Genomic DNA, 25,730 nt, shown 5'->3' on the forward strand with positions numbered 1-25,730 from the left:
CCTTTTTTTTTGTGAAGAAAGTATTGAAAATAAGAAAAGTACTACAACAAATGTGGATGAAAAGAGAAAAACTAGTGAAAATAAGAAACACACAAAACTAAAAGATACAGAGGCGCCGTTGCAAAGGCAAAAGCCTCAACCTGAATCTGAATCTGAATCTGGCGGTTCTGGCCTCTTTTGTTGACCACAATAGGTTGCCAAAACTGATGAAAGCAAGATGTTATCCTATCTAATTTGAAGGTAGAAGGGAATAAAAGTAAAGATTGAGAATCTCATTGTGATATTAATTTATTTAAGGTACAGGTGAAATAAACTTAATAAGAATAAGCTTAGAAGCTTTGCACCTATCTATAAAGAGATAGAGTGCCTGTAAAGTGCAAACTTATTTTGCAGATTGAGCAATAAGGAACCAGGTGTTCAATTAAATTTTTGGGTAAGTTTCACGTTATCTAGGTTTGGTTTTGTGGAGGATTAATTTTTGTTTTATTTTTATTTATTTTGTGTTTGCCAAATAGTGTATTGATTGTTTGTTGTGAGAAAGACTTGGTATAAATGAACGGATTTTGAGCGAAGCGAAAAATCTATTTTTGGGTGAGATAGCCATGGCGTCCTGATGGAAGGTTCCTGTTTGGTAGCTTCCTTGGGTATAAGACTACTAAGATATTCCCAGAGAATTTAACCACAGGTTATCACAGAATTCTAACTTCTGGAGCGAGTATCTCAAAGGTTTCCCTTTAAGACATCGTAATACAACAGGGGACACGCATGTCTGGTCGTGCCACATAGCTATCTCCACCCCGAACAGAGTTAACGCTTCGGTGTGTAAGGGCTGAGAATAGCTGGGAGCCGTTCCACAGCTAATCTCACTCGTGGCTACTACTGATACTCGAGACGTAAACAAACGGACGCCATTGCTCTAATGACGTCACGCGCGTCTTTATCCTGGCGCCAGTTGCTGCCCATCACCATGATACAATTGTGTAGGGTGGGAGCAAACTGAACGAAGTAGTAGGGAGGGTCCATCAGGACGCCATGGCTATCTCACCCAAAAATAGATTTTTCGCTTCGCTCAAAATCCGTTTTTTGGGCTCAAGCCATGGCGTCCTGATGGAAGAGTACCAGAGAATCAATGTATCGTGGTAGATTTTCCCCCAGAGTTAAGTGCCTAGGCATTGACAAAACAGCAAAGTAATCTTAGGTAAGAACCATAGGAACGAAATATCCTGCCCCCCATTGGTAGGAAGTTCCCATGGGCTATGCCGACGTCAAAGTGGTATTGAAGGGCTATTCATCTTGACAGAAGAACTTTTAAGAGCTTAGAGATGAAGCAGAATGTTTGATATTTGTATAGGAACATTCTGAAGTAGGCCAGTGGTGGTTGGGCACTGTGTGTAGAGTTCATCTCCTGATTATCAGAAGTAAGTATTCGTGTAGGAACCTTACTGAGGCAAGGTGAATATAATTTAGGAATAGACATCTTAAATTCTTCATGACCATAAGAAAGGAGGAATAAATAAAACTATGACAGTATGTATTTCATAGTAAGTAGGAGCTGAAAGAGACGCATAAGTAATAAAATAGAAATTTTATTTCACAATGCAGAAATTAAATAATTTACAGCAAAAGTAAAGTTCATTTACAGTAATAATAATGTACATAGAAATAAAGGCTTGCTCTTGAATCTGAAAGGGAATTTCAGGATTAGTAGGTACTCGTTCTCGAGGAACGCAAGTCTTTAAATAACACATCATGCTCAAGGCATGCGGCACTTGTGTAACACTATGACATTTCACCTGGGATAAGAACAGTTATAAAAGCACTAAGTGTTTTTAGACATCACTATGAATCACTCGAGGGTCAACATAGGCACCCGAAGAGTTAGAGTCCCAAGTAACTCACTGTTCTACGCAGAGTTAGGTGCAGGTTTCATAACACTACCTGCGGCTACCACAAAATGTTTGATTTCGTGCACTTGTTTCGCATAATGTTTAAAGAAAACTCGCGAGGACTTCCAGCCCGTAAAGTTTTTAAGGCTCTCAAAGTCCATGCTCTGAAAGAAGTTCAGAGAAGATGCCACTTTTCTAGGATCATGACCAGCGGGTGTACTGTTCGGATCCGCTCTGCGAATGAAGTAGGTGATTTTCGCTCTTAATTGTTTCAGTGACAGGTCGCTGCCCGATGTTTCTCCTTTGAAGAGTTGGCCTCCACCAAAGTTTGAAGTTCTGCGAAGATAGACCTTGAGGCTCTCTACTGGACATAGAGAGACATCCTCCTTCAGGGGGCATATTCTCCAAGGGCCCCATCTTTTGGTGGGTAATTCATTTTTGGCGAGAAACGTCGGATCAGGGGAGAGGGTCACTTCTCCTGAATCAGCAAACAGGATGTGTCCCTCTTCTCTTGATAATGCCACTATTTCGCTGACTCGAGCTCCCGAGGCGAGAGCAAATAAAAATATAACTTTCTGAGTCAGATCCTTGAGGGGGCATGAATCATTGTCCAAGTTGGAGGCGAAATGGAGCACCTTGTCTAGTGACCAGGAGATCGGTTTCGGAGGGGGTGCTGGGCGTAGGCGAGCACATGCTTTCGGCAGTTTGTTAAAGATGTCGTTGGACAGATCAATTTGGAAAGCATATAGAATTGGTCTAGTCAAAGCCGATTTGCAGGTTGAAATCGTATTGGCTGCTAATCCTTGTCCATGAAGGTGAATGAAGAAGGACATACAGAAATCAATGGTGATTTCTTTAGGATTTTTTGCTTTAACAAAGGAGACCCATTTCCTCCAGGATGATTCATATTGCCGTCTCGTGGATTCGGTCTTGTATTCCTCTAGGAAGTCTAGACTTTTCTTCGAGATCCCAAACCTCTTCTTTGCGGCAAGGGAGAGAAAATCATGAGATGAAGGTCCTTGATTTTCGATGATGAAGCGAAGACAGTCGACTTCTGTACTTGTTGAGAGAGAACTGGGCCCGGGAGAGGGATCAGCTTGGGCTGCAGCTCCAGGACCAGGGGGGTACCAGTTTCTCCGGGGCCACTTGGGAGCCACTAGGGCCGCTGTCCCTTTGAAGGTTCTCAGTTTGGAGAGGACTTTCAACAGAAGGTTGGTGGGAGGGAACAGGTATATCTTCGACCATCTGTTCCAGTCCAGTGACATGGCGTCCACCGCTTCTGCTTTGGGGTCCTCGTACGGGCTACGTACAGAGGAAGTTGATTGTTGTCGCTCGTTGCAAAGAGATCTATCTGAAGTTCTGGGACTTGATGAGAGATGAAGGAGAATGATCTTGCGTCTAGAGACCATTCCGACTCTATCGGGTTTGTCCGAGATAGAGCATCCGCTGTCACGTTGCGGAATCCTTGTAGGTGAACTGCAGACAGGTGCCACTTCTTCTTCTCCGCCAGACGGAAGATTGGGAGAAGCACCTGATTTATCTGGGGCGATCTTGAGCCCTGGCGATTGAGACAACGAACTACCACCGAGTTGTCTAGGGTTAGACGGATGTGGATCGAGGGCGGCGGGGATAGCTTCTTCAGAGTAAGAAGGACCGCCATGGCCTCCAAGATGTTTATGTGGAACGTCTTGAATAGTGGAGACCAGGTCCCTTGAGCTTGTTTCAGGTGGGAGTGACCTCCCCAGCCCTCCAGTGAGGCATCCGTGTGGATGTTGAGTGATGGAGGAGGGTGTTGGAGAGGAATGGACCTTTTCAGGGCCATTGCTTCCGACCACGGCTTTAGGAGGCGTCGAAGTCTGTTTGGAAGCCGTCTCTTGAGGTCTCTTCGAGCGATGGATGCCGATCGTCTCCAGACTCCCGCGGCATCCTTTAGCTGTGCACGAAGCACTGGGTTTGTCACTGAGGCGAATTGTAGAGAGCCTAGAACTCGTTCCTGCTGTCGTCTTGAAATGCGTTTGGATTTCAGTAGTCGCTTGACAGACCCTGCTATTTCCTTCCTTTTCTTCTGGGGGATGGAAAGGCGGTGTGACTGAAGATTCCAGTGGATTCCCAGCCACTGAAACTTCTGAGCCGGAGAGAGGCGAGATTTCTTCTCGTTGATCTTGAATCCCAGGTGTTCTAGGTACTGGGTAACTTCGTCGCAAGACTTTGTACACTCTTCGGGCGATGGAGCCCAGACTAGCCAGTCGTCGAGGTAGGCCATCACCTGGACGTTTCTTAGGCGGAGCTGTTGTACTATGGCATCCGCCAGCTTTGTGAAGATCCGAGGGGCCACATTGAGGCCAAATGGCATGGCCCGGAAGGCGTAGCTTTTCCTTTGGAGTCGAAATCCTAGGTAGGAGGAAGCGTGATGGTTCATTGGAATGTGCCAATAGGCATCCGCCAGGTCTATAGAGACCGTGTAGGAACCTTGAGGCAGAAGGGTCCTTATTTGTTGAAGCGTCAGCATCTTGAATTTGTTGTTCTCTATGAACTTGTTGAGGGGGGATAAGTCCAGAATGACTCTGAGCTTGTCTGAGTCCTTCTTGGGAACGCAAAACAGTCTCCCTTAGAACCTGGTGGACTTTACCTTCCTTATCACCTTCTTGTTCAAGAGGTCTAGAACATATTCTTCCAGAATGGGGGTCGATTGTTGGAAGAACCGCTGGAAGATTGGGGGTGGTTGCACCCAACTCCAGCCTAGACCGTTCTTGATGATGCTGTGTGCCCAAGGATCGAAGGTCCAACGATCCTGGAATTGGCGGAGTCTTCCTCCCACCGGAAGCACTTCATTGCTTCTGGTGTCCCGAGGACTTGTTGCCTCGGCCGCTAGCTCCCTTTCCTCCTCTACCTCTGGAGGGACGACGAGAGGCGTCTCTGCTTGCACCCCTGGACGAGCCTCTACCTCTGGCATGAAAGGTAGTGGATGGCTGCTCAAAGGCAGGGGTGAAGACCGGTGACTGTGACAACACCGGTTGGGGGACCAATTGAAAGGTCTGTTGTGGTTGGGCAACCACTTGGGAGGTAGCGGGTCCCGGAAACTGACGTCTTTGTTGACGTTGCTGGGGTTTCGGCTTCTGAGGTTTCCTCTTAGGCTGAGGTCCATCGTCCTGAGAGGTTTTCCTTTTTCTGGACATGCCCCACTTGTGGAGAAGGTTCCTATTCTCCGTGGCGGCTCTGTCCGTTATTTCCTTGACAAGGTTAGAAGGAAACAGGTGCTTTCCCCAGATGTTGGAGGAAATCAGCCTCCGGGGTTCGTGTTTCACGGTGGCACCGACAAACACGAATTCACGACAGGCTCTACGAGCCTTTATGAAATGGTACAAGTCCTTCATTACCGTGAGTAAGTGGGATTTGGCCAGTACCATGTAGTGATCGGGTACTGCTGTGTCACAGGCCATAACTTCAAGTTGGACTTGATGAGAAAGAGACGCTGCAAGCCTCTCCTTCGTGTCTTGTTCCCGGCGAAGGAGGTGATCATTGAGCTTAGGGAGGTCTTCATTAAACTGACGTCCGGCGACGTCAGGATCGAGCCTACCCACAACGAAAGTATGTTGGACATCTTTCCATTGTCTAGTGTCAGGGGGTGTCACGATGGAGAAGGGTCTGCACTCCTCCAGTGCAGGGCAGGGTTTTCCTTCTTCCGCCGCTTTAAGGCATGCAGCCAAGGCCTTTTCCAAAAATGGAAGAATCGCAGTGTCAGGTGCGACATATGTAGGATGCTTCTTGCTCAAGGCAGGAAGCTTAGAGCAGGTAAAGCCCCTGCTCTTAAATGCGGAGGCTAGCATAGCCTGGGCCTTTGCGAGATCGAACACTATCTCTTCTTTAGGTTCGGTCTCCTCCTTCGAGGCAGGTTCGGAACGAAGCCGGACGTAACAGTCCGGGTAGGCCTCGAAGCTTGGGAAGAATTCCACATCTTCCAACGGGACCGTGCCGATTTTGTCACTAACAAAGATCCTGCCGGTCGCAATAACCATATGCTCTGCATACCTCCACGGGTTGGCATGAGAGCAAGCTGGGAGATCCTTGACCGAGATCTTCTTCGGTTCTCTGGATCCAATCATAGACCTGATGGACTCCTGGTTCTCCTTCAGTCTGTCGTCCATGACAGCTCTAATCAGTCGGATCAGTTCTTGGGTAGAAGAGGAAGGATCCGGGGTCGAGGAGGTAGACGGGATGGACACATCCGTCGGTGTAGGAGTAGGCGGAGGGATGGACGAGGGAGTAGCTCCAATCTCCGACTCGGTGTATTCCACCTTGTCTTCGTCCTCTTCGGCTCCTTGAGCCATAAGCGTCTTCTCCGTGTCTTCCGAGACGTCAGAGATCTGTTCATCATCCTCGGAATCTAAACGACACTCGTGCATGGACTGAGCCATGACCACATCAGGTTCCACCGTAATTTGGACAGTGGGGATTGCTTCCTTTGGAACCACTGAGTCAGGGGAGGCCTTAGGGAACAACAGGGACCTCAGTTCTTCGGTGGCCAGGTACGGTCCAGTAGCATTTCTCTGAAAACCACGCACCCACTTGCGCAGTTTCTCACGAGCAATGTCTCTAACCTCCGCTGAGGGAGGGTTATGGAAGGCCTCAACTAGGTAGGCCTGGCAGACCGTACATTCCAGTGGATTCCAGAACTTCCAATCCCCTTTCTTGTCTGAGCAAGGGGCGTGAGTCCTGCACGCCGTATGTCCGTAAAACTGGGAGCGTTTCACAGCACAGTATGCGAAATCGCACTTCATCTGCTCCTCCTGTGGAAGGAAGAGAAAATGAGTATGGGGGAGTCATAGGAATGGCTCTTAAATTAAGTTAATATTAATCATTAATTTTAACTTAAAGAAGGTGTGATGCATAGAGAATGAAACAGTAAAGGAGAACACGCTCCATGCATCTCGCCCGGCTGGTTACCATAGGCTTGGTCCTGGGATAATCCAAATGACCGAGATCATTGGATATAGTTTCCTAGGATTCCCATTATATTGGAACTCCATGGAAAGCCAAGGACAAGGTTGGGATCGAATTCATTCGGTTCCCAGATAAGAGCCAGAAGGTCTCATTAAGGGAAACTGTTTCTGGCAACCAGCCGTGCTAAGATGCACATAGCATGCTGGAAATAGAAGAATGCAAAGAGACAGCATGATCACTAATAGAGCAGTAATAGGTACTGATCTTAGAAGCAAAGCAGCTTATCTATTTGCAAGGTAGGGCTATCTTAGTCTTATGATAGCTACAGAGAGGGGGTGCAAGTATTCTTGACGCCTCCGGGGCATCCGGCAAGCCGCCGGCACGCCGGAGCTCGCTCCAGCATAGATTCTGGCACTAGAACAGACAATTTTCAAAGTCAGTTAGATACCAGGATGGCGGCCGCCGGCACAACGGCGGCACGCCGGCAGGGAGCGGCGGCTCCGGCAGCCGGAGGATGCCGGATTGGTGACTGGGGTAAGGATGGTACAGGTAGTATCGGGTTGCCGGCAGTATATGCCGGCACTCCGGAGATCGACCGGCAAGCGGACGATTAAATAGGAGTAGGAGAGCTGCCGGTAGTAGCCGGCGGCAGCCGGCAGTCCCTCGGTACACGGGGGGCTGGCGGCAAGGGTAGGGAAGTCACCAAGAGGGAGGCAGGTATTGCCGGCAGAAGAGGCGGCAAGAGACCGGCACCCGGATAGATAGAGAGACAGGGGGAGGGGGGGGAAGGATGCAGGAAGTACCTTCAGGGTTCCAGACATCCCTCCCCCTCCCTGAGGGGGTGTACCCATGATAGAGACAGGCTCTATCATCCATAAGCAGGGGTCACTAGGGACCGGGAGCAGGTAGCCCAAGGGAGGACTAGGGAACACCCAAGAGGGGGGGGGGGGAGACTCCCCTATGCAGAGCTACACTAGTAACTAACCTTATAGGACACTATGAAGGTATATGTACCAGAGCGGACTGCACAAGGAAGCTCGGGTAGCCCTACTCTTCCACCCTAAGGAGGAGTTGTAGGACAGGGGACAGATGAGTATAAACTAACCTAAGCATAGGCTAGGCTATACAAGAGATAGGTGGGGAGGGAGAAGAGAGGGGTCTTCCCAGGAAGGGTTTCTGTACCAGAGCGGCCACAAAGGGAAGGGAGGACACTCCCTAACCTAAGATTAGGCTGATCGGCTAAAACGGTGCAAGAGTACAGTTTCAGCATGGAACAGAGAAACCTTCCTAACCCGACCTAGATCAGGGCTAAAAGTCCTGAACTAGGCAAGGAAGAAGACGTATCGCTATCGCAGGAAAGTCGTAGACTATCCTAGCCATAGAGGTAGGCTAGCCTAACCTCACTCTCAGACGCAATCCTAAAGGGGGTTCATTCCTTTAGGGAGGACTGAGAGGCGATATAATACTCTATTAGACAATAAATCCCTTTACTCAGAAAAGGGATCAAGGCTAATTAGAGGGAGTGCCAAGGCAGGGGATGAAGGAAGCATATAGGGGTCCTAAGGTTAGGTTAGGCTAGTAAGAATCACTGACTAGCCTATCCCCTATATGGTCCCTGAAGGCGAAAACATTTGCATCACTAGTCAAAAGTATTGTAAAATAATAATGCCACTATCTTCATAACTTAGTCTAGGATCACTGATAAATCATGCATGAACACTTGTATATAGGCTCCTGGCCTGGGGGCTATAGTAGCCGACTGGTATGAGGTCAATCGATGACCGATAAAAAGCGTCTAAACACGATATAAAAGTTCCTAGCTATGAAGACTAAATAAACTAATGTATTCGATTAGTATATAAGGCCGGAAGCGTTGTTGTGGCTAACTAAATAGAACATGCAAAACAACAACGACGCCATAAAATGGCGGGTCCGGTAGAGGCACAGCTCTGCCACAAAACATCAATTATTTCGCGAAATAATATTTACTTTACGGCCAGAGCTTAATTAAACAATACTGGAACCTTGTACTCAACTTTCCAGAAGAAGGCGAGGCTGAAGGTAACGACATAGCGAAGATGCAAAGCGATAAAGTTCACACAAGGGAAAATCCGTCTCAGTAGGGCAGCTACTAAACAAAGGATAAAGACGCGCGTGACGTCATTAGAGCAATGGCGTCCGTTTGTTTACGTCTCGAGTATCAGTAGTAGCCACGAGTGAGATTAGCTGTGGAACGGCTCCCAGCTATTCTCAGCCCTTACACACCGAAGCGTTAACTCTGTTCGGGGTGGAGATAGCTATGTGGCACGACCAGACATGCGTGTCCCCTGTTGTATTACGATGTCTTAAAGGGAAACCTTTGAGATACTCGCTCCAGAAGTTAGAATTCTGTGATAACCTGTGGTTAAATTCTCTGGGAATATCTTAGTAGTCTTATACCCAAGGAAGCTACCAAACAGGAACCTTCCATCAGGACGCCATGGCTTGAGCCCAAAAAGATTGTTTGTTTATGTTTTTAGCCAGGTTACGACAGTGGTGAATGTTTTGGCTCTTTGATTTGACTGCTGCTAGAGGCGGTTGTGTGTGTGTGAATGCTGGATTTACTTTATTCGATTCGACCAGCGTGGAAGTGATTAATTATTTTTTTGAGTAAGTACAGTTTTGTTTATATTTGCTTGTCATGATTGTGAATGATAGGAACAGTTTATGGGGTGAGTGTAGTTTATTACTAGCCCATTCGTTTTTCCTTATGGGGAAGATGTGCTTTACTATGATCCGATTTGGGGTTTGTATGATAGCGACAGTGGTTGGGGGGTCGCAGGGGGGCTAACCCCCTCCCCCGTTAGGTCATTAGGAAGGTAAGGACACAGCTTGTAGGTCAGGTTAGGGGGGTTAAGTTTAAGTTAGTTGTTCTCCATTTTTCTGGGCGTGTCCCCATAAACTACAAAGGCTCCGGTTTTGTGTTGAGCGTTTTAGTTTTAAGAAATATAGTGTTAAGGTTATGGTTTTTTTTATGTCCTTTTTGTCTAAGAGTCCAATGTATGATAACGTAAGGGGTTAAGTTTATGCAGAGGAGACATTTGTCAGTTAGTATGATCAAGGGTGGGGGGGGTTGTTTTTGCAACATCCCGCCACAGTCTAGTATTACGATGCTAAGGACTTCATTTGGTAAATTTTTAGAAAGAGGAACCAGCCCAAAATGACATGAAAATGTTTTTCTAGGTGATTTTGATGTGTTTTGCACGAATATCACCTTCATTTTCCTCGGAAATGAACGGTTTTAGACTTTACTTTATAACAAACGTAACCTAACCTAATACAACCACCTAACCTAACCTAGGGCCCCGTACCCCTACCTAGGCCTAGCGGGGGGGGGGACCTCTGAACCCCTGCGACCCCCTCTCCCTTAAGGCCACAATGATTAGTAACATTAGAAGAATGAAGAGAAATATCCTGGGAGGGCCAGACAATGGCTTCAGTTGTTGCATTCTATTATTGGTTACATTAGAAGAATTAGAAGAAATATCCACAGTGGTAGGAGGAATATTTAAATATAATTGGCTTTCATTTGTTTAAAGTGAGCCAATTATTTCAAAGTATCAAGTCACGTGGTGCGTGAATAAGTCATGTGGGGCAATCAAACGAAGTGTATAGGTGGAACAAAAAGAGGGGGCAGAGCTATGAAGTCAGTTTTTGGTGGGAGTCAAAGGGTGAACATCTCTCTTTAATAGCCACTCGCCTTAGTAAAACACAGAGTCCTCATTTTTTGTAAACGTAACAAAAATCGATTACTTATGTTCTATTCATCTCCGGGCATAACTGATGGTATATTCCTAATCAGAAAAGTGTGATTTATGCGTTTCTGAAGTATTTATAGGTCGCTAAGCTGGTTCCTCTTTTTAAAATAATACCCTCAATTGTATATACAATTCCATTACAGTTTATTATTTCAGTCTTTATGTGAGTTTGTATCAGTTTCAGTTAGCCTAATCGAGACTTGGCAGTTTTATTGGGGCTCCTGGCCATCGTGCTACAAACGTCATTCCCTTTGCGAAGGGTGAGCTCATTTTTCTTGCTCAGTTGGTTTGCTGCCTGACTAATGCCACAATCGTCAAGAGTTTTTCGGGGCTAAGAAGGCAATTTTTTAGAGATCCCCTTTGCGAAGGGTGAGCTCATTTTTCTTGTTCAGTTAGTTTGCTGCCTTACTAATGCCACAATCATCAGAATTTCTCGGGGCTAAGAAGGCAATGTTTTAGAGATCCCTTTTGCGAAGGGTGAGCTCATTTTTCCTTGTCCAGTTAGTTTGCTGACTGGCTATGCCTTTTCTTTAGTTTCTAAGTTTCTTCTTTCGTCTTGTGATATGTGGCCAGGCCTATACTTTTACGGCAGGTCTATTGGGCCATCGTGCTACATAAGCTTTATAGTTTGTTTACAGTATATTTTTCGAGTTCCCCTTTGCGAAGGGTGAGCCTTTTTTTCTGCCAGTGAGCTGACAGTTGTGTGATGCTGTATTCTAACCTTATGAATATTTTGGTCTTACCTTATCGAGGTGGTTTTCCCCATTACTGATATCGAACTTAAAATATATTATCGTGTGTTTTTACAATTGTTTGAAGGCCTAGCCATTCGGGGTTCTGGCCTATTTACCCAACAGCATTCTCCTTTATAAAGAGAGTCGTCAGTTTGTCGGCAGGTGCCGCTACTTATGGCTTCGTCGTCTCCGATGGCATTTCCCTTTCTAAGGCCTAGTCCTTCTGGGTTCTGGCCTTTTAACCCAGCAGCATTCTTCTTTATATAGAGAATTGTCAGACTGTCGGCAATGCCGATACTTATGGCTTCGTCGTCTCCGACGGCATTCCTTTTCCGGGCCATTTAATAGTGATACGTCGCTATGTTATTGATGTGGCCTATACTGTCACACTCTTTTTGTTATGACATGATATTTGATACAAATTATCGTCGTTTATTTTGCTGCCGTCCTTACCGACACTGTCGTAACTGACGGCAGTTCTCGCCCAGTCTTGGTATGAATAAACAGGGTAATTAATGTTCACTTTTTGGCTATAATAGCACGATCTAAAATCAGTGTGTGGAAGAGCGAGGGAAAAGGGACCTTTTAGCTAACCATGAGTGCTAAACATTCTAAGTTGGTAACATTTTCCAGCTAACAAAAACTGAACAAACAAACAAGAATTGTACAAAGCCTAGCAAAGTTGTCTCTCTCTTTTTCTCTCTCCATTACGTACTACAAAGTTTAATAGTAGCTTATATTTTTTTTTTTTCACGAAAGCTAAAATTCCAGACTTTTGGAGAATTTTGTAAATTCCTCCCAGATGAATATTTTGACACGTAAATGCATGACATGTCCGGGAAAATCCTGACGTGTGGCAATCCTATGTAATAATAATGTTGTTATTGATTTTGTTTTAATTACTTTATCCTTAGTAATTGAAAATAAATGAAATAAGAGTGATTTATATCAAGTTTCTTGAGAACGCAACCATAACTCGATGTTTACATTTTGTCAGCTGACGTTTATAAACGCCAAGTCACAGTATTTGAGATTCAATTGCTTTTATTGTAGCGAATTCATTTTTACAACACCGGTAATAATACAGGAATACCAACAGTGAAAGTATAAGAAGGATGAATGGAGTTCAGGGCAGGTAAAAGTACCATGCGTAAGCTGAGTTAGATTAGCCTAGCGGCCCTAGCCCTACGGTAGGTCTCAGACTTCTCCTACGATGTGTAAAACGTAGGGTGATTTCTTTAGCCAAATTTTTTTTTAAAGTGCGTCCTGTAGGCCGTCAAATACAGTACTTTTTCAGATCATATTTAATTAGAATCTTTGCTCTTTATTCAGCCCACAGAAGGGTACTTAATGCTTCTGTTGCTCCAGATATTTGTATTGCATTTAATTTTTCAGTTATCCCGAAAGTGTTTCTTTTGTTCCTTAGATGTTACCCCAAAAGTGTGTCTCATTCCATGGATATTCACACGTGTCCATGTGAGTATCATCTTGAGCTTCTTGGAATAACCTTTATGTAGTCTTTCCTTGCTGAGGTTGAGACTCTTCCTCACTCTTATTTTTATGAATTGAGGAGAATGATCGAAGAGAGTCTGATCTCAAGGCCAAGAAAAGGACGAAATACCTGGGAATGCAGTTTGATTGAGAGTTTTTCCATAGTACTTGTATCAATTAAATCAGAGTTAGCACCCATGTTACTGGTCATTAGGAAATGATGAACCACTCGTGGGAGCAAAGAAGAAAGGTTGACAAGGGCAGAAGATTTTTGTTCACTCCCTCCTCCACCAACTCCGTCTTCCTCCTGTTCTCTTCAATCACTTCTCAGAAGAAAGAAAAAGCAGTGGTTTCAGTCAGGTGGATCCATAGGCCAGGTGAGGGTAAGCTTATGTAACTACCTTCATCATTCCTGTCATGACATAGGGAGGAACACCCTGACCCTTAGGAAGATACTCTCCCTCTGTGAGGTAATATTAGGTATCTCCCTTGACCTATACCTTCAGGATTGTTTGAACAGATTAAGAGCTTGATTTCATGGCTTCCTCCTTTCATCATATGTGGGTAAATGGTTATAGATGACATCCAACATAGGGTAGGTAGAGGTGAGATGTAGCATGCACCTTCGCCATTTATGGTATGACTCAGGAGCGTCTGTGATCTTAGGATGGAGAAAAAGAGCTTTGCCTAAGCAGAGCGTGAGTTTGTCATTATGGTTACTGGTCTGGCACCAGTTAAGGTTGAGCAGTCCCCCACCTACCAATTACCAGCACCATAGTCGTGATAAGGGTATGGAATACACTTCCCTTGAAAGTCAACCTCTATTTTTGGGAGGGAGTGGCAGAGGTCACCTCGTGATTTTTCCCCCAGGATTTGGTCAGCTAAACCATGAACTTGATATGACATGCTTGTGACATACTGGAAGTAGATAAAGGTTGTGTCTGAACGATTCAGACCACCTTTGCTTTTCTCAACCTTAGACATGTTGCCCACAGGCCCTGGACCTCTTTCCTTGTATCGTAAGGTGGTTACTCAGTAACTGTTTAACACAAGCAGTTCCCTCACAGGACAAGTATAGATCTTGTGTCAGGTAACACATTAGCCATAAGTCTCAAGGAAAGTAGAAAAACTTCTACCTCTTTTTGTACTCCTTGAAGGTATACAGCAGCCGCAGCTATCACATGCTAGTGGCACATGTGATGCTGGTGTGTTGCATGATGGAACACCTTTCTTTCAGACTACTACTGCCAAGAAAAAACTCAATCCTAGCAAGGGGGAGGATGGTTCTCTGTGTTACCTAACATTTATCTTGATGTGCCAGTTTTGACACTTCCAACTTCATCATCTTCTTGGAGAGGTAGGTTTTCTATGACCTGGTATGGGCTTCCTCTTGGGTCAGTTCTGTCCAAGACCCTAACAGTTTCTATAGCCCTATGTAAAGGTTTTAGGAGGTTGTTGGAATTACTTCCCTTGCTCCCATACAGGGCCATGAAGGATGGCATCTGCAAATAAGAGAAGGACGCTTCCAATTTTGTTCTAGGGGATATCCTCCCACCACTGAGTGAGTCTCCTATTCCAAATGACAGAAGTTTTGTTTACATGCAGGAACAAAAACAAATTTCAAAAGTAATCTGCATTTTCTTAGCTATACAAACCTGACTCCTTTAAATTACCTTTCCTACCTTAGCTACCCCTCTCATTCTGGGGCCTAAGATCAAAAGTGACAAGTGTGACAGGCAGCCCTGTTAGCTTCCCTATCGCACCACCTGTCGTTGAAAAACTACCTTGTTAATGATTCAATGGTCAATCCAGCTCGGTTTAAGGTTATCTTCTATTTTAAAGGCCTTTAGTTTGTTTAACTAGTAAAAAAACAAATTAGTTTTAAGTTTTATTTTAAGGCAACCTAATAACTACACTGTTTAGTGTAAATCAAATACTACTTATACAAGAAGTGGCTCCAAAGAATAATCAACATGATTTTCGCTGCCACATTTATGCTTTAATTGCAGAATTAGACATGTTCTCAATGTGCAGAAAAGAATCCAGATTCAACCTTAGAGAACACTGGAATTACAGTACAGTATTTCTAAAGTTCAGTATGGTTATTTGGTTCAGAATGTTTTTTATTTTATATTTCAGAGTGCTCCAGGAGAATCAAATAGAGTATCCTGCCTCCTCTGGTACTGCCACATCACATTTTTCATTGGCGGGAGACTTGGAGGGGTCAAACCGAAGAGGTCGTACATATAGTTTTCATAATATAACTAAACAGGTATGTTGTCAAAACTTTTGAGTTTTGTAACTATTTTATTTTCATAGATTATGTGGCAGTTTTTTATGCCTATGAAGTTTGGGAGATTTATTCTTTAGGCTTCCTTTTGAACTAGGGATTTTCACAGTACATTAATTCAATCTGATAAAGTTTTGTATAAATTCATGTACAGTAGTTAACTGTTAGTATGTACAATAGACATAACATGTGTCAAGTGTGAAAAGTTATTAGGGAGCACGACTTGGCCCCATTAAAACTGTTATTTTGAAATTACGTCAAACTCTGTATTTTTTTTTCAACCAATTTATGAATACTGAATTCTCTTAACATTTAAATTTTTTAAATGTAATATTTTGTCAATGTATATATGTTATTACTTTTAAAGATCACTATTTTTATACATATTTTTTGGAAATCAGGCTTCAAAGTTTTTTTTTCAGCTATTGACTGAATAGATATTAGTATATAGAAGTATGAGGTTTTATTGGTAATTTTACCTTACCACCAGGGATCATAAGGACATTATCATCATATTTCAGTGTCTTCTTACTAGTGGTGAGCCCCTTCCTCCAAATCCAAAAATATTGCTCCTCGCTCACTCATACTGTATATAGGCTACATGTGCTAAGTGCTTACACATGAGCAAAACTGGCTAACATAATATATTCTCGTCTTTATTTTCTTTGTGGCATATTTTATGCTTTTGGCCTATTTAGCTATCACCTCTGACACTTTACACATCTTTCAGTATAATCATAACATATAAATTGTAAAAATAGAAACTACCAGACAAAAATAAGAGCATACCTTAGAGAGATGTGCAACAAACATTTATTTACAAATACCATGTAGTATACAGTATATGGAAAACTGATAATCTATTCCTCAGAAAATCAGAAAATGGTTGAATTATGTGGATACTAAAATAATAGTTTTTGCTGTAATTTTTAAAGAAAAGGTAAATAAATAGGTACCCTATTCAGAAAAGGGTTGCCTAAAGGCCTGGATGTGCCTGCATAAATATATACATACATACATATACCAAAGGTACTTCCCCCAATTTTGGGGGGTAGCCGACATCAACAAGAAACAAAACAAAAAAGGGGACCTCTACTCTCTACGTTCCTCCAGCCTAACCAGGGACTCAGCCGAGTTCAGCTGGTACTGCTAGGGTGCCACAGCCCAACCTCCCACATTTCCACCACAGATGAAGCTTCATACTGCTGAGTCCCCTACTGCTGCTACCTCCGCGGTCATCTAAGGCACCGGAGGAAGCAGCAGGGCCTACCGGAACTGCGTCACAATCGCTCGCCATTCATTCCTATTTCTAGCACGCTCTCTTGCCTCTCTCACATCTATCCTCCTATCACCCAGAGCTTTCTTCACACCATCCATCCACCCAAACCTTGGCCTTCCTCTTGTACTTCTCCCATCAACTCTTGCATTCATCACCTTCTTTAGCAGACAGCCATTTTCCATTCTCTCAACATGGCCAAACCACCTCAACACATTCATATCCACTCTAGCCGCTAACTCATTTCTTACACCCGTTCTCACCCTCACCACTTCGTTCCTAACCCTATCTACTCGAGATACACCAGCCATACTCCTTAAACACTTCATCTCAAACACATTCAATTTCTGTCTCTCCATCACTTTCATTCCCCACAACTCCGATCCATACATCACAGTTGGTACAATCACTTTCTCATATAGAACTCTCTTTACATTCATGCCCAACCTTCTATTTTTTACTACTCCCTTAACTGCCCCCAACACTTTGCAACCTTCATTGACTCTCTGACGTACATCTGCTTCCACTCCACCATTTGCTGCAACAACAGACCCCAAGTACTTAAACTGATCCACCTCCTCAAGTAACTCTCCATTCAACATGGCATTCAACCTTGCACCACCTTCTCTTCTCGTACATCTCATAACCTTACTCTTACCCACATTAACTCTCAACTTCCTTCTCTCACACACCCTTCCAAATCCTGTCACTAGTCGGTCAAGCTTCTCTTCTGTGTCTGCTACCAGTACAGTATCATCCGCAAACAACAACTGATTTACCTCCCATTCATGATCATTCTCGCCTACCAGTTTTAATCCTCGTCCAAGCACTCGAGCATTCACCTCTCTCACCACTCCATCAACATACAAGTTAAACAACCACGGCGACATCACACATCCCTGTCTCAGCCCCACTCTCACCGGAAACCAATCGCTCACTTCATTTCCTATCCTAACATATGCTTTACTACCTTTGTAGAAACTTTTCACTGCTTGCAACAACCTTCCACCAACTCCATATAACCTCATCACATTCCACATTGCTTCCCTATCAACTCTATCATATGCTTTCTCCAGATCCATAAACGCAACATACACCTCCTTACCTTTTGCTAAATATTTCTCGCATATCTGCCTAACTGTAAAAATCTGATTCATACAACCCCTACCTCTTCTAAAACCACCCTGTACTTCCAAGATTGCATTCTTTGTTTTATCCTTGATCCTATTAATCAGTACTCTACCATACACTTTTCCAACTACACTCAACAAACTAATACCTCTTGAATTACAACACTCATGCACATCTCCCTTACCCTTATATAGTGGTACAATACATGCACAGACCCAATCTACTGGTACCATTGACAACACAAAATACACATTAAACAATCTCACCAACCATTCAAGTACAGTCACACCCCCTTCCTTCAACATCTCAGCTTTCACACCATCCATACCAGATGCTTTTCCTACTCTCGTTTCATCTAGTGCTCTCCTCACTTCCTCTATTGTAATCTCTCTCTCATTCTCATCTCCCATCACTGGCACCTCAACACCTGGAACAGCAATTATATCTGCCTCCCTATCATCCTCAACATTCAGCAAACTTTCAAAATATTCCGCCCACCTTTTCCTTGCCTCCTCTCCTTTTAACAACCTTCCATTTCCATCTTTCACTGTCTCTTCAATTCTTGCGCCGGCCTTCCTTACTCTCTTCACTTCTTTCCAAAACTTCTTCTTATTCTCTTCATATGACTGACCCAGTCCCTGACCCCACCTCAGGTCAGCTGCCCTCTTTGCCTCACGTACCTTGCGCTTTACTTCCACCTTTTTCTCTCTATATTTTTCATACTTCTCTATACTATTACTCTGCAGCCATTCTTCGAAAGCCCTCTTTTTCTCTTCCACTTTTACCTTCACTCCTTCATTCCACCATTCACTGCCCTTCCTCATGCTGCCTCCAACAACCTTCTTGCCACATACATCACTTGCTATCCCAACAAAATTTTCTTTTGCTAACTTCCACTCCTCCTCTTAAATTACCAGTTTCTCTTACTCTCACCTCGTCATATGCCATTTTCAACCTTTCCTGATATTTACTTTTTACCCCCGGTTTTATTAACTCTTCAACCCTCACTAGCTCCCTTTTACATCCACCTACTCTATTCCCCTCTCTTTTGCTACAACTAATTTTCCTTCCACCAAAAAATGATCAGACATACCGTTAGCCATACCCCTAAACACGTGCACGTCTTTCAATCTTCCAAACATTCTTTTAGTTATCAACACATAATCCATTAATGCCCTTTCTACTACTCTTCCATTTGCCACTCTTACCCATGTATACTTATTTTTATCTTTCTTTTTAAAAAAGCTAGCACTTATTACCATCTCTTGTTCAACACACATATCTACCAGTCTCTCACCACTCTCATTTTCACCTGGTATGCCATACTTCCCAATGACACCTTCTACCTCTCCAGCGCCCACTCTAGCATTTAAGTCACCCATAACAACTACATAATTCCTTCTACCCAGTCCTTCTACACACCTAGTTAATTCATTCCAGAACTCATTCCGCTCTTCTTCACTTTTCTCACTACCTGGCCCATACGCACTGACAAACGCCCAAATATATACAAAAACAAATTGTTTATTTAAATAATAGGCTATTTGAAGCAAAGTATAGATGATCCCCTAGTCAAAAATCCAATAATCTTAATTCCCAAAATTCAAATCTAGAGGTGGTTAGTTGTGCTCCTTAAGGTATGCATACAGTATAGATTCATATAATGACAATGCGATACATTTGAAAAAAATAACACAGTTGAATCATATAATGGTGAATAATTGATATTAGCATATTACACTACCTGTATTGGATTTTCATTAATGTACCTGCATGAGGACTGCATTTTTTTCAGGCAACTTGTAAAACCTAGTATTTTGAAATAGATTTTTAAATGAAGTTTGCCTGTTGCTTGTTGATAAGTAACTGCACACTTTCTTAAGGTATATATTGCCAAATATACTTCTGGCTGCTATCAATACAAGAAGTACATATAGTTATCCTGTCCTTTAATGGAACAGATCTATATAATACACAGCATATATAATTGCCACCTTTCATCTTCCTGTCCCCATAGACTAGGATACAGTATGTTTTGTGCGAACCATGATTTGTGGTGTGTAAAGGCCTCTGATTTCAACTATCACATGCAATTCTTAAACACTATTACCATAGATATTTAAAAAAAATTTCAACTTGCAATTTTTTTAATTGTTAATTTTTAAGATTAGATGCAATTTTATTTCCAGTCTTGAGCGTAGATCCTAATGATGCCTGTATACGCTGAATAATATATAATTTATCATCACCATTTGTTAAGCTTCTTGATGAAATACTTTCTGTAATTGGGTAATTTCAAAATGTGAAGATAATATTGGAATTCGTCATAGTGTACTTAGATGCATTTTATGATATAATTTTCTATACTAACTATTTGTATTAATCTTATGTAAAAAAATTTTATTTCATGTTAAGCTTTCAGAATATTTCAGAATATAGCAATTATCACTTTGTAATTTTATAAGTCACTTATATACTTGTGATCTATGTATTTTCACCATATTTATTTTACCACCAGACATCAGAAAATGGGAACAGAAGAATTAGTTTGGGACCAGGCACATCCAAAGCTGTACTTAATCAGTTTCTCAATCAGCGAGCTTCCAAGCGACGGTTATCTTTGGTGCCAGACCTACGATCTTACCACCAAGAGTTAGCAAATGCTGTTGAAAAGGCAGTAGCTGCAAAAGCTCAAGAAAATAATGAGGAAAAGTCAAATAACAAGTAAGTTTTGATGTAGTTTATTAAGGAAAATGTTGACAGTGTGGGTTTTTTGTAACTTTATCATGCCATCCTTTATGCATTTTAGCTCAGTATTTTTGTGAATTTAGAAAATTGAATCTTTCACCTTGGAGAAAAAGAGATAAATGGTACAGTTTACGATATCTCTATTGGAGGAGAAAAATATGTACAGTATACAGTACACTCTACTGTATTATCTATCCATAGAAAGGGATCAAATATATGAGGTAGTTATTTTGTGGCTTTATTTAGACTGTGGTACATTAATTCGTCAATTATCCAAGATCTCTTGTTGATTAGCTTTCCCAATACATTATAAAAAATGGAGTAATAACGAACTAGTATTAGTTTTCTTTTACAACAAGATAATGTCCAGGTACATTGAACATTAACCCTTTAACCCCCAGGCTATTTGGAACTTTCTAACCCTTAACCCCTAGGCATTTTTTTTCCAGCACATTTTGCAATATATATTTTTTAAATTTCTCTAACAGCCTTAATATTCGTCATAAAGGGGTCAGGTTGGTCTTATTCTTTTGGAAAATGCCTAAAGTTTCTCATTAAGTTATCAAAAATGTGCAAAAAAAAAAATGAAATAGCAGTTTTTTGCAGGGACGTACCAGTACGTCCATGGGGGTAAAGGGATGAGTTTTGTGAAACGTACCAGTATGTCCATTGGGGGTAAAAGGGTTAACAAAATATTTAATGCAATATTCTGTACTAAATGTGCTATACAGTACTATTAATTCAGGCAAGGCATCATTTTCAGTACACAAATATAGGTTTCCAATGAATGGATAACTTCCTTGTAACCACCTCTGCAAAATAACTGAATATGCTCCTCATAGGATACAAACCATTACATTATTAAATCTAATTTCACCACTTAATCAGACCATATATTTCGCCTCTTAATCAGACCTACGTTAACGGTAATGGGGAGGTCCTAGGTTAGTTCTAGGTACTGTCCCCAAATATTATACAACAGCATTATCCAATCAGAGGTGACAGAGATGGTAGTATCAAATACAGTAATTTAAAATTTTGAAAAATATTGATGTCTTGATGACCCCGTTCAAGTAAGAGACAGCAAACACCATACAATGAACGACTGCACTTATACCTGGATTTGGAGGATGCATACTTTTAGGTCAAAGTCCACCAATCCAGCAGGAAGTTCCTTTGCTTCATCTAAAGAGGGTAGTCTTCCATCATATTACACATTCAAAACATTGCTTTCCTTCTGAAGAGTATTTACAGTGCCACACAGCTGTTCCACAGATTTTGGCTGGTGTTTATCTGCTTTTGTGCATGCACCAATGTGTAGGCATGCCTTGTTGTCCTTTGTATCGTGGGTGTGTAGAAGACTGTTTATAAATAGTGTTCAAAGTTAATTCCACTCATCGTTTCTCTTATTGGCATGGTTGCAGCAGTATTAATTACCCAACTGTGTTACATTTGAATGTATAAATTAACTGACACATCATCAGAAGAGTGGATTAATTGACATATTATAGCAGTCTACACACATCAGTGAAAGTAATAACTCATCATGGCTAACAGTAAAACTCCCAACGGTGATCCTTGACGGATAAGTCCATTACCAGCTTTGATGCATGGAAGAATAATATCCATTATGTGAAAACCAACAATTTGTAACTAGTTTTTGTAAACCTTCCAGGGAAAGGTGTGATAGAAGAGGTTTTAAACCCTGCTGGTGGTTTTTGCAACAAGTTATTCCTAGTTTCCAATAGCTCTTTGGGTTGGAGAGTAGTTTTAGATGTGTCGGCCCTCGACAAGTTTACAGTTCTCGGAAGATTTCCGATAGAGCCAATCTTGACAGTTCTGGTGGCGATGAGGAAAGGTTGGATGTTTTCAATACACCAGTTAGATACAGATACATATTTTCTCATTCTGAATCTTTTCCAATCAAGGGAATACATTCGTTTCATTAACAGGTCAAAAGAGTTATCATTTAATGTGCCTATGCAGTCAGCTCTCGCTCTTCGCGGGTGTTAGGTAACAGAGGCAGGCATGAAGTACGAGAATCTGTGAATACTTGTTGCCCTTTGATGGGATAACTTCTAATCCTACAAACTCACTGCCTATTTGCCCATTGCCTATGCCGGGTCGATTAACACACTGCCTAATATTGTTTTTACTTGGTTTCTGTCAAGTATTTTGTATTTGCATGAAGATATTTCAGTAAGTGTAAAGTACATGTGTACATATGTACACTATGTACTGGACACAGTAAGGCTATGGTACAGTATAGTACAGTATGTAACATGACAGCAGTCATCAGGACACTTACAACAAAAGATTGTTGTTCCTATCTAATATAAAACTCGCTGATACTGTTATGTATATTACTGTAATATATGTATATTACTATCACTACAGTACAGCTTAACTATACTGTAAGTTTTCTCTGTTTTAGTTTGGACGACTTGCACCGTTTGGCAACTCGCCGCACACACAGCATACATTTACATATTGTAGAGTACAGAACGTGTACAGAAGTAACTTACGTACAGTTCTGTACAGTATAGTTAATGAACAATACTGTTCATTACTGTAATACTGTACTGTGCAATATGTATACAATGATACTGCATTTATAATTAAGTGTACATATATTATACAAACACCACTAACCATTTTCGTATGAAGTTCTACGCAGCAGTCTTGAAGCATGACACAACTTCTGATGCGTTGTCTCTTGCACAGTACTGCAGGGAATCAGAGTCCTGTACAGTGTTTCTATTTACTGGGTAATGTGCTGCAGATGTATGCACTACTGTATACAAATAGTCTACATTACATTTTTACATGAAAACTTGATTCAACTTGAAGAAACTGAAGTGGGAGATGCACACACAAGGAAAGGCAATGAAAGACTGAGTCCGAGTCAGTGTAAGATGGGATGTTGTGCTGGGGGGAGAGGGACAGTGCAAAGGAGCGCAAGCTGTTTGAAATCATTGCGCCATGAAAGTACTTCTCGCAAACCTGCGAATGTGATTTTTTTTATTTAATAGGTTATGGTTTTCTGAAATCACAAAGAATGAACCCGTGAAAAGCGAGGGCGGACTGTGTATCAGTCTCATGGTAGCCCCTCAGGAATTTACCATAACCATGGCTCCTGTCTCGAAATGGTTGAGAATTCAGGATTATTGACTATTTTTGAAGGATTTGTTAGGAAAAGGATTCAGATCCGGCAAGTGTTGTTGTTCGGGTTATTGTATCAGTTGCGGATCCTGGTCTATTTCAAGAAGTCTCTTCAGGTTTCACCTCAAAAGATTTCCTATTTGGGAATGATAATAGCAACAGTTGAGGTGTATATCTGTTCAGATGTGGATGAGGCCACTAGGGACCATGGCTTTCTTAGAGAAATACATTCTATTGGGACTTCTAAAGATGAGGGTTTTCCAATTTCATCTATACATTGAAACAGAATATCCCAACTAGATAATCTCAATTCCAGTGATGAAAAACATACTTTCTCTACTTTACTTATACAAAATATAGTTATACTGTACAGTAAAACCTCCCTTATCTGCTTACTCAACTTTATATCAAACTACCGATTACCATTATAAGAAATATATGCTTAAATTTCATGTAATTGTGGCTGTTAAACCAGAAACACCAGGGAAAATTTCAAATCCAGCACCATTACATAATCCTTTTGTTCTCTCGCACTAGTATATTGTTTTAATAGGAGGTAACCGGAAGAGTTACTTATTGGCCATTATGTATATTGTACTGGGGTTCCTCACTTGTGGTTTATAGCTAGATAAACTTGTATTAGTTCAAGAAATAGATATATTGATATGTATCTCTGTATATTAGAACTGCCTATGTTTACCCTATTTTCTTGCAACTTAATCATATGTTTCTCTCCATGTCTTTAATAATAATAAAGGTTACAGGTACTGAAAATGTTCGCTTAAATTCAGAGATACGCTTTTATTTCTTTATCCTGCAAAAATATGAATGTAATATTTTACTCTGTTTATCCATTTTTTCACCTTATAACCAATATATATTCTTTTTGTAGTATGATGAGATCCAGCATAACAGAAGAAGGAAGGGAGAGTGGAGAAGAGACAGATAGTGCTGGCCAAGATAACAGTAACAATTCACCCACTTCTGCAACTCTTCGTTCATTAACTCAATATCCTTTGTATGGCCAGCCCTTGGAAGATCCCAGTGAAATGTAAGGATATGAGTTTGTTGTTATTCCCAGTTATAATAAGAAATTTTACAATAGTTTTACAATTTTTACGTAAGGAATAATGGAATTTTGAAAAAAAAAAATCCTATTTCTATACTCGCCTGATGTTAATATTGCTTCTTCTCCAGAGGTTTCGTTTATCGATGGTTACTCCTAGATTTTAAAAAGAAGTGTTCTTAAATTTTTTCCTTTCAATAAAAAATGCACAAAGTAAAATACTGTAATGAGACACACTAGTAGTTCATGGCAGGACGCAAAGTTTCATGGTCTTTGTCCTTCAGATTTGAAGTCAAAAGTATTTCCTATTACTTGACATCACTAGTCATTGAAGAGGACGGTGGGTATGTACTTGAACATCAGGTGAGTATATGAATAGCAAATTTTATTACTAAAGTTTTGTTCATTTATATAAACCTCCCCTGATGTTCATATTGGTGACTCTGATACTCTGATAGAGGTTGGATGCCAGTGAAGGAAGAGATATGTCAAAAATAGAATTAAAATGTACAAGATTATAAAAATTCTAGACTCAACTGCTCTAGATTATTGGAAACAATCTCAAAATACTGTACAGCTTAAAATATGGAACTCAGATTTTTTTCACAATATTTTTTGGCTCAAGCCATGTTGTCCTGATGGAAGGTCCTTCCGACAGCTTCCTACTGTATAGTATTTCTGCGAGTGATATTACAAGAGAATTACCGTCAGGTATCACAGGGTTCTAACACCCAGAATAACTATCCTAAGATACTGTATAATCAGGGACGTATCCGTAGATAACCATAGATATCTGCACCCCTAACAGAATTAACCCAGTCTAGGAAACTAGGGGGAAGGTTACGTGAGGAGTCGTTACATATTATCTCCCCTCATGGTACCACTGTACGTCACTGATGATGCCATTCCTTTCTTCGCAGCGTCCTACTTTGCACGAAGTTTTTTCGAGTGTGCTTATTTCAGCTTTTTTGGAGTTTTTCCATGCATGATGGCTTCCTCTTCGTCATCTAAGTTGAATACCCTCTTCTTTTACAGTTTGAATTAGCTGGCACTGTACCAGATCCCCTCGGGGAGTGGCTATTTAGCTTCATTAGTTGATGAGAGAGCCATGCGCTCTGAGTCCAGCTAGCCATTGGGCGTCATGTCGCGTACCCAACCGCCCTTTTATTTCGTGTTCATTTAGTCTTATTTCACTAGTATCATGTTGG

At 41.8% G+C, this 25,730-nt stretch overlaps 1 protein-coding gene across 1 annotated transcript in view; it reads left to right on the forward strand.

Moving 5' to 3' along the window:
- LOC137623343 (uncharacterized) overlaps positions 1-25,730 on the forward strand; it is a 1,305,328-nt gene that overhangs the window by 1,241,423 nt on the left and 38,175 nt on the right. The window contains 3 exon segments of the mRNA XM_068354157.1: positions 14,989-15,121; positions 20,065-20,270; positions 24,349-24,507. Of these exon segments, the coding sequence (XP_068210258.1) occupies positions 14,989-15,121; positions 20,065-20,270; positions 24,349-24,507 (498 nt within the window).

Source organism: Palaemon carinicauda, chromosome 30, assembly GCF_036898095.1.
Source record: "Palaemon carinicauda isolate YSFRI2023 chromosome 30, ASM3689809v2, whole genome shotgun sequence".
In the NCBI taxonomy this organism is placed as follows: Eukaryota; Metazoa; Arthropoda; class Malacostraca; order Decapoda; family Palaemonidae; genus Palaemon; species Palaemon carinicauda.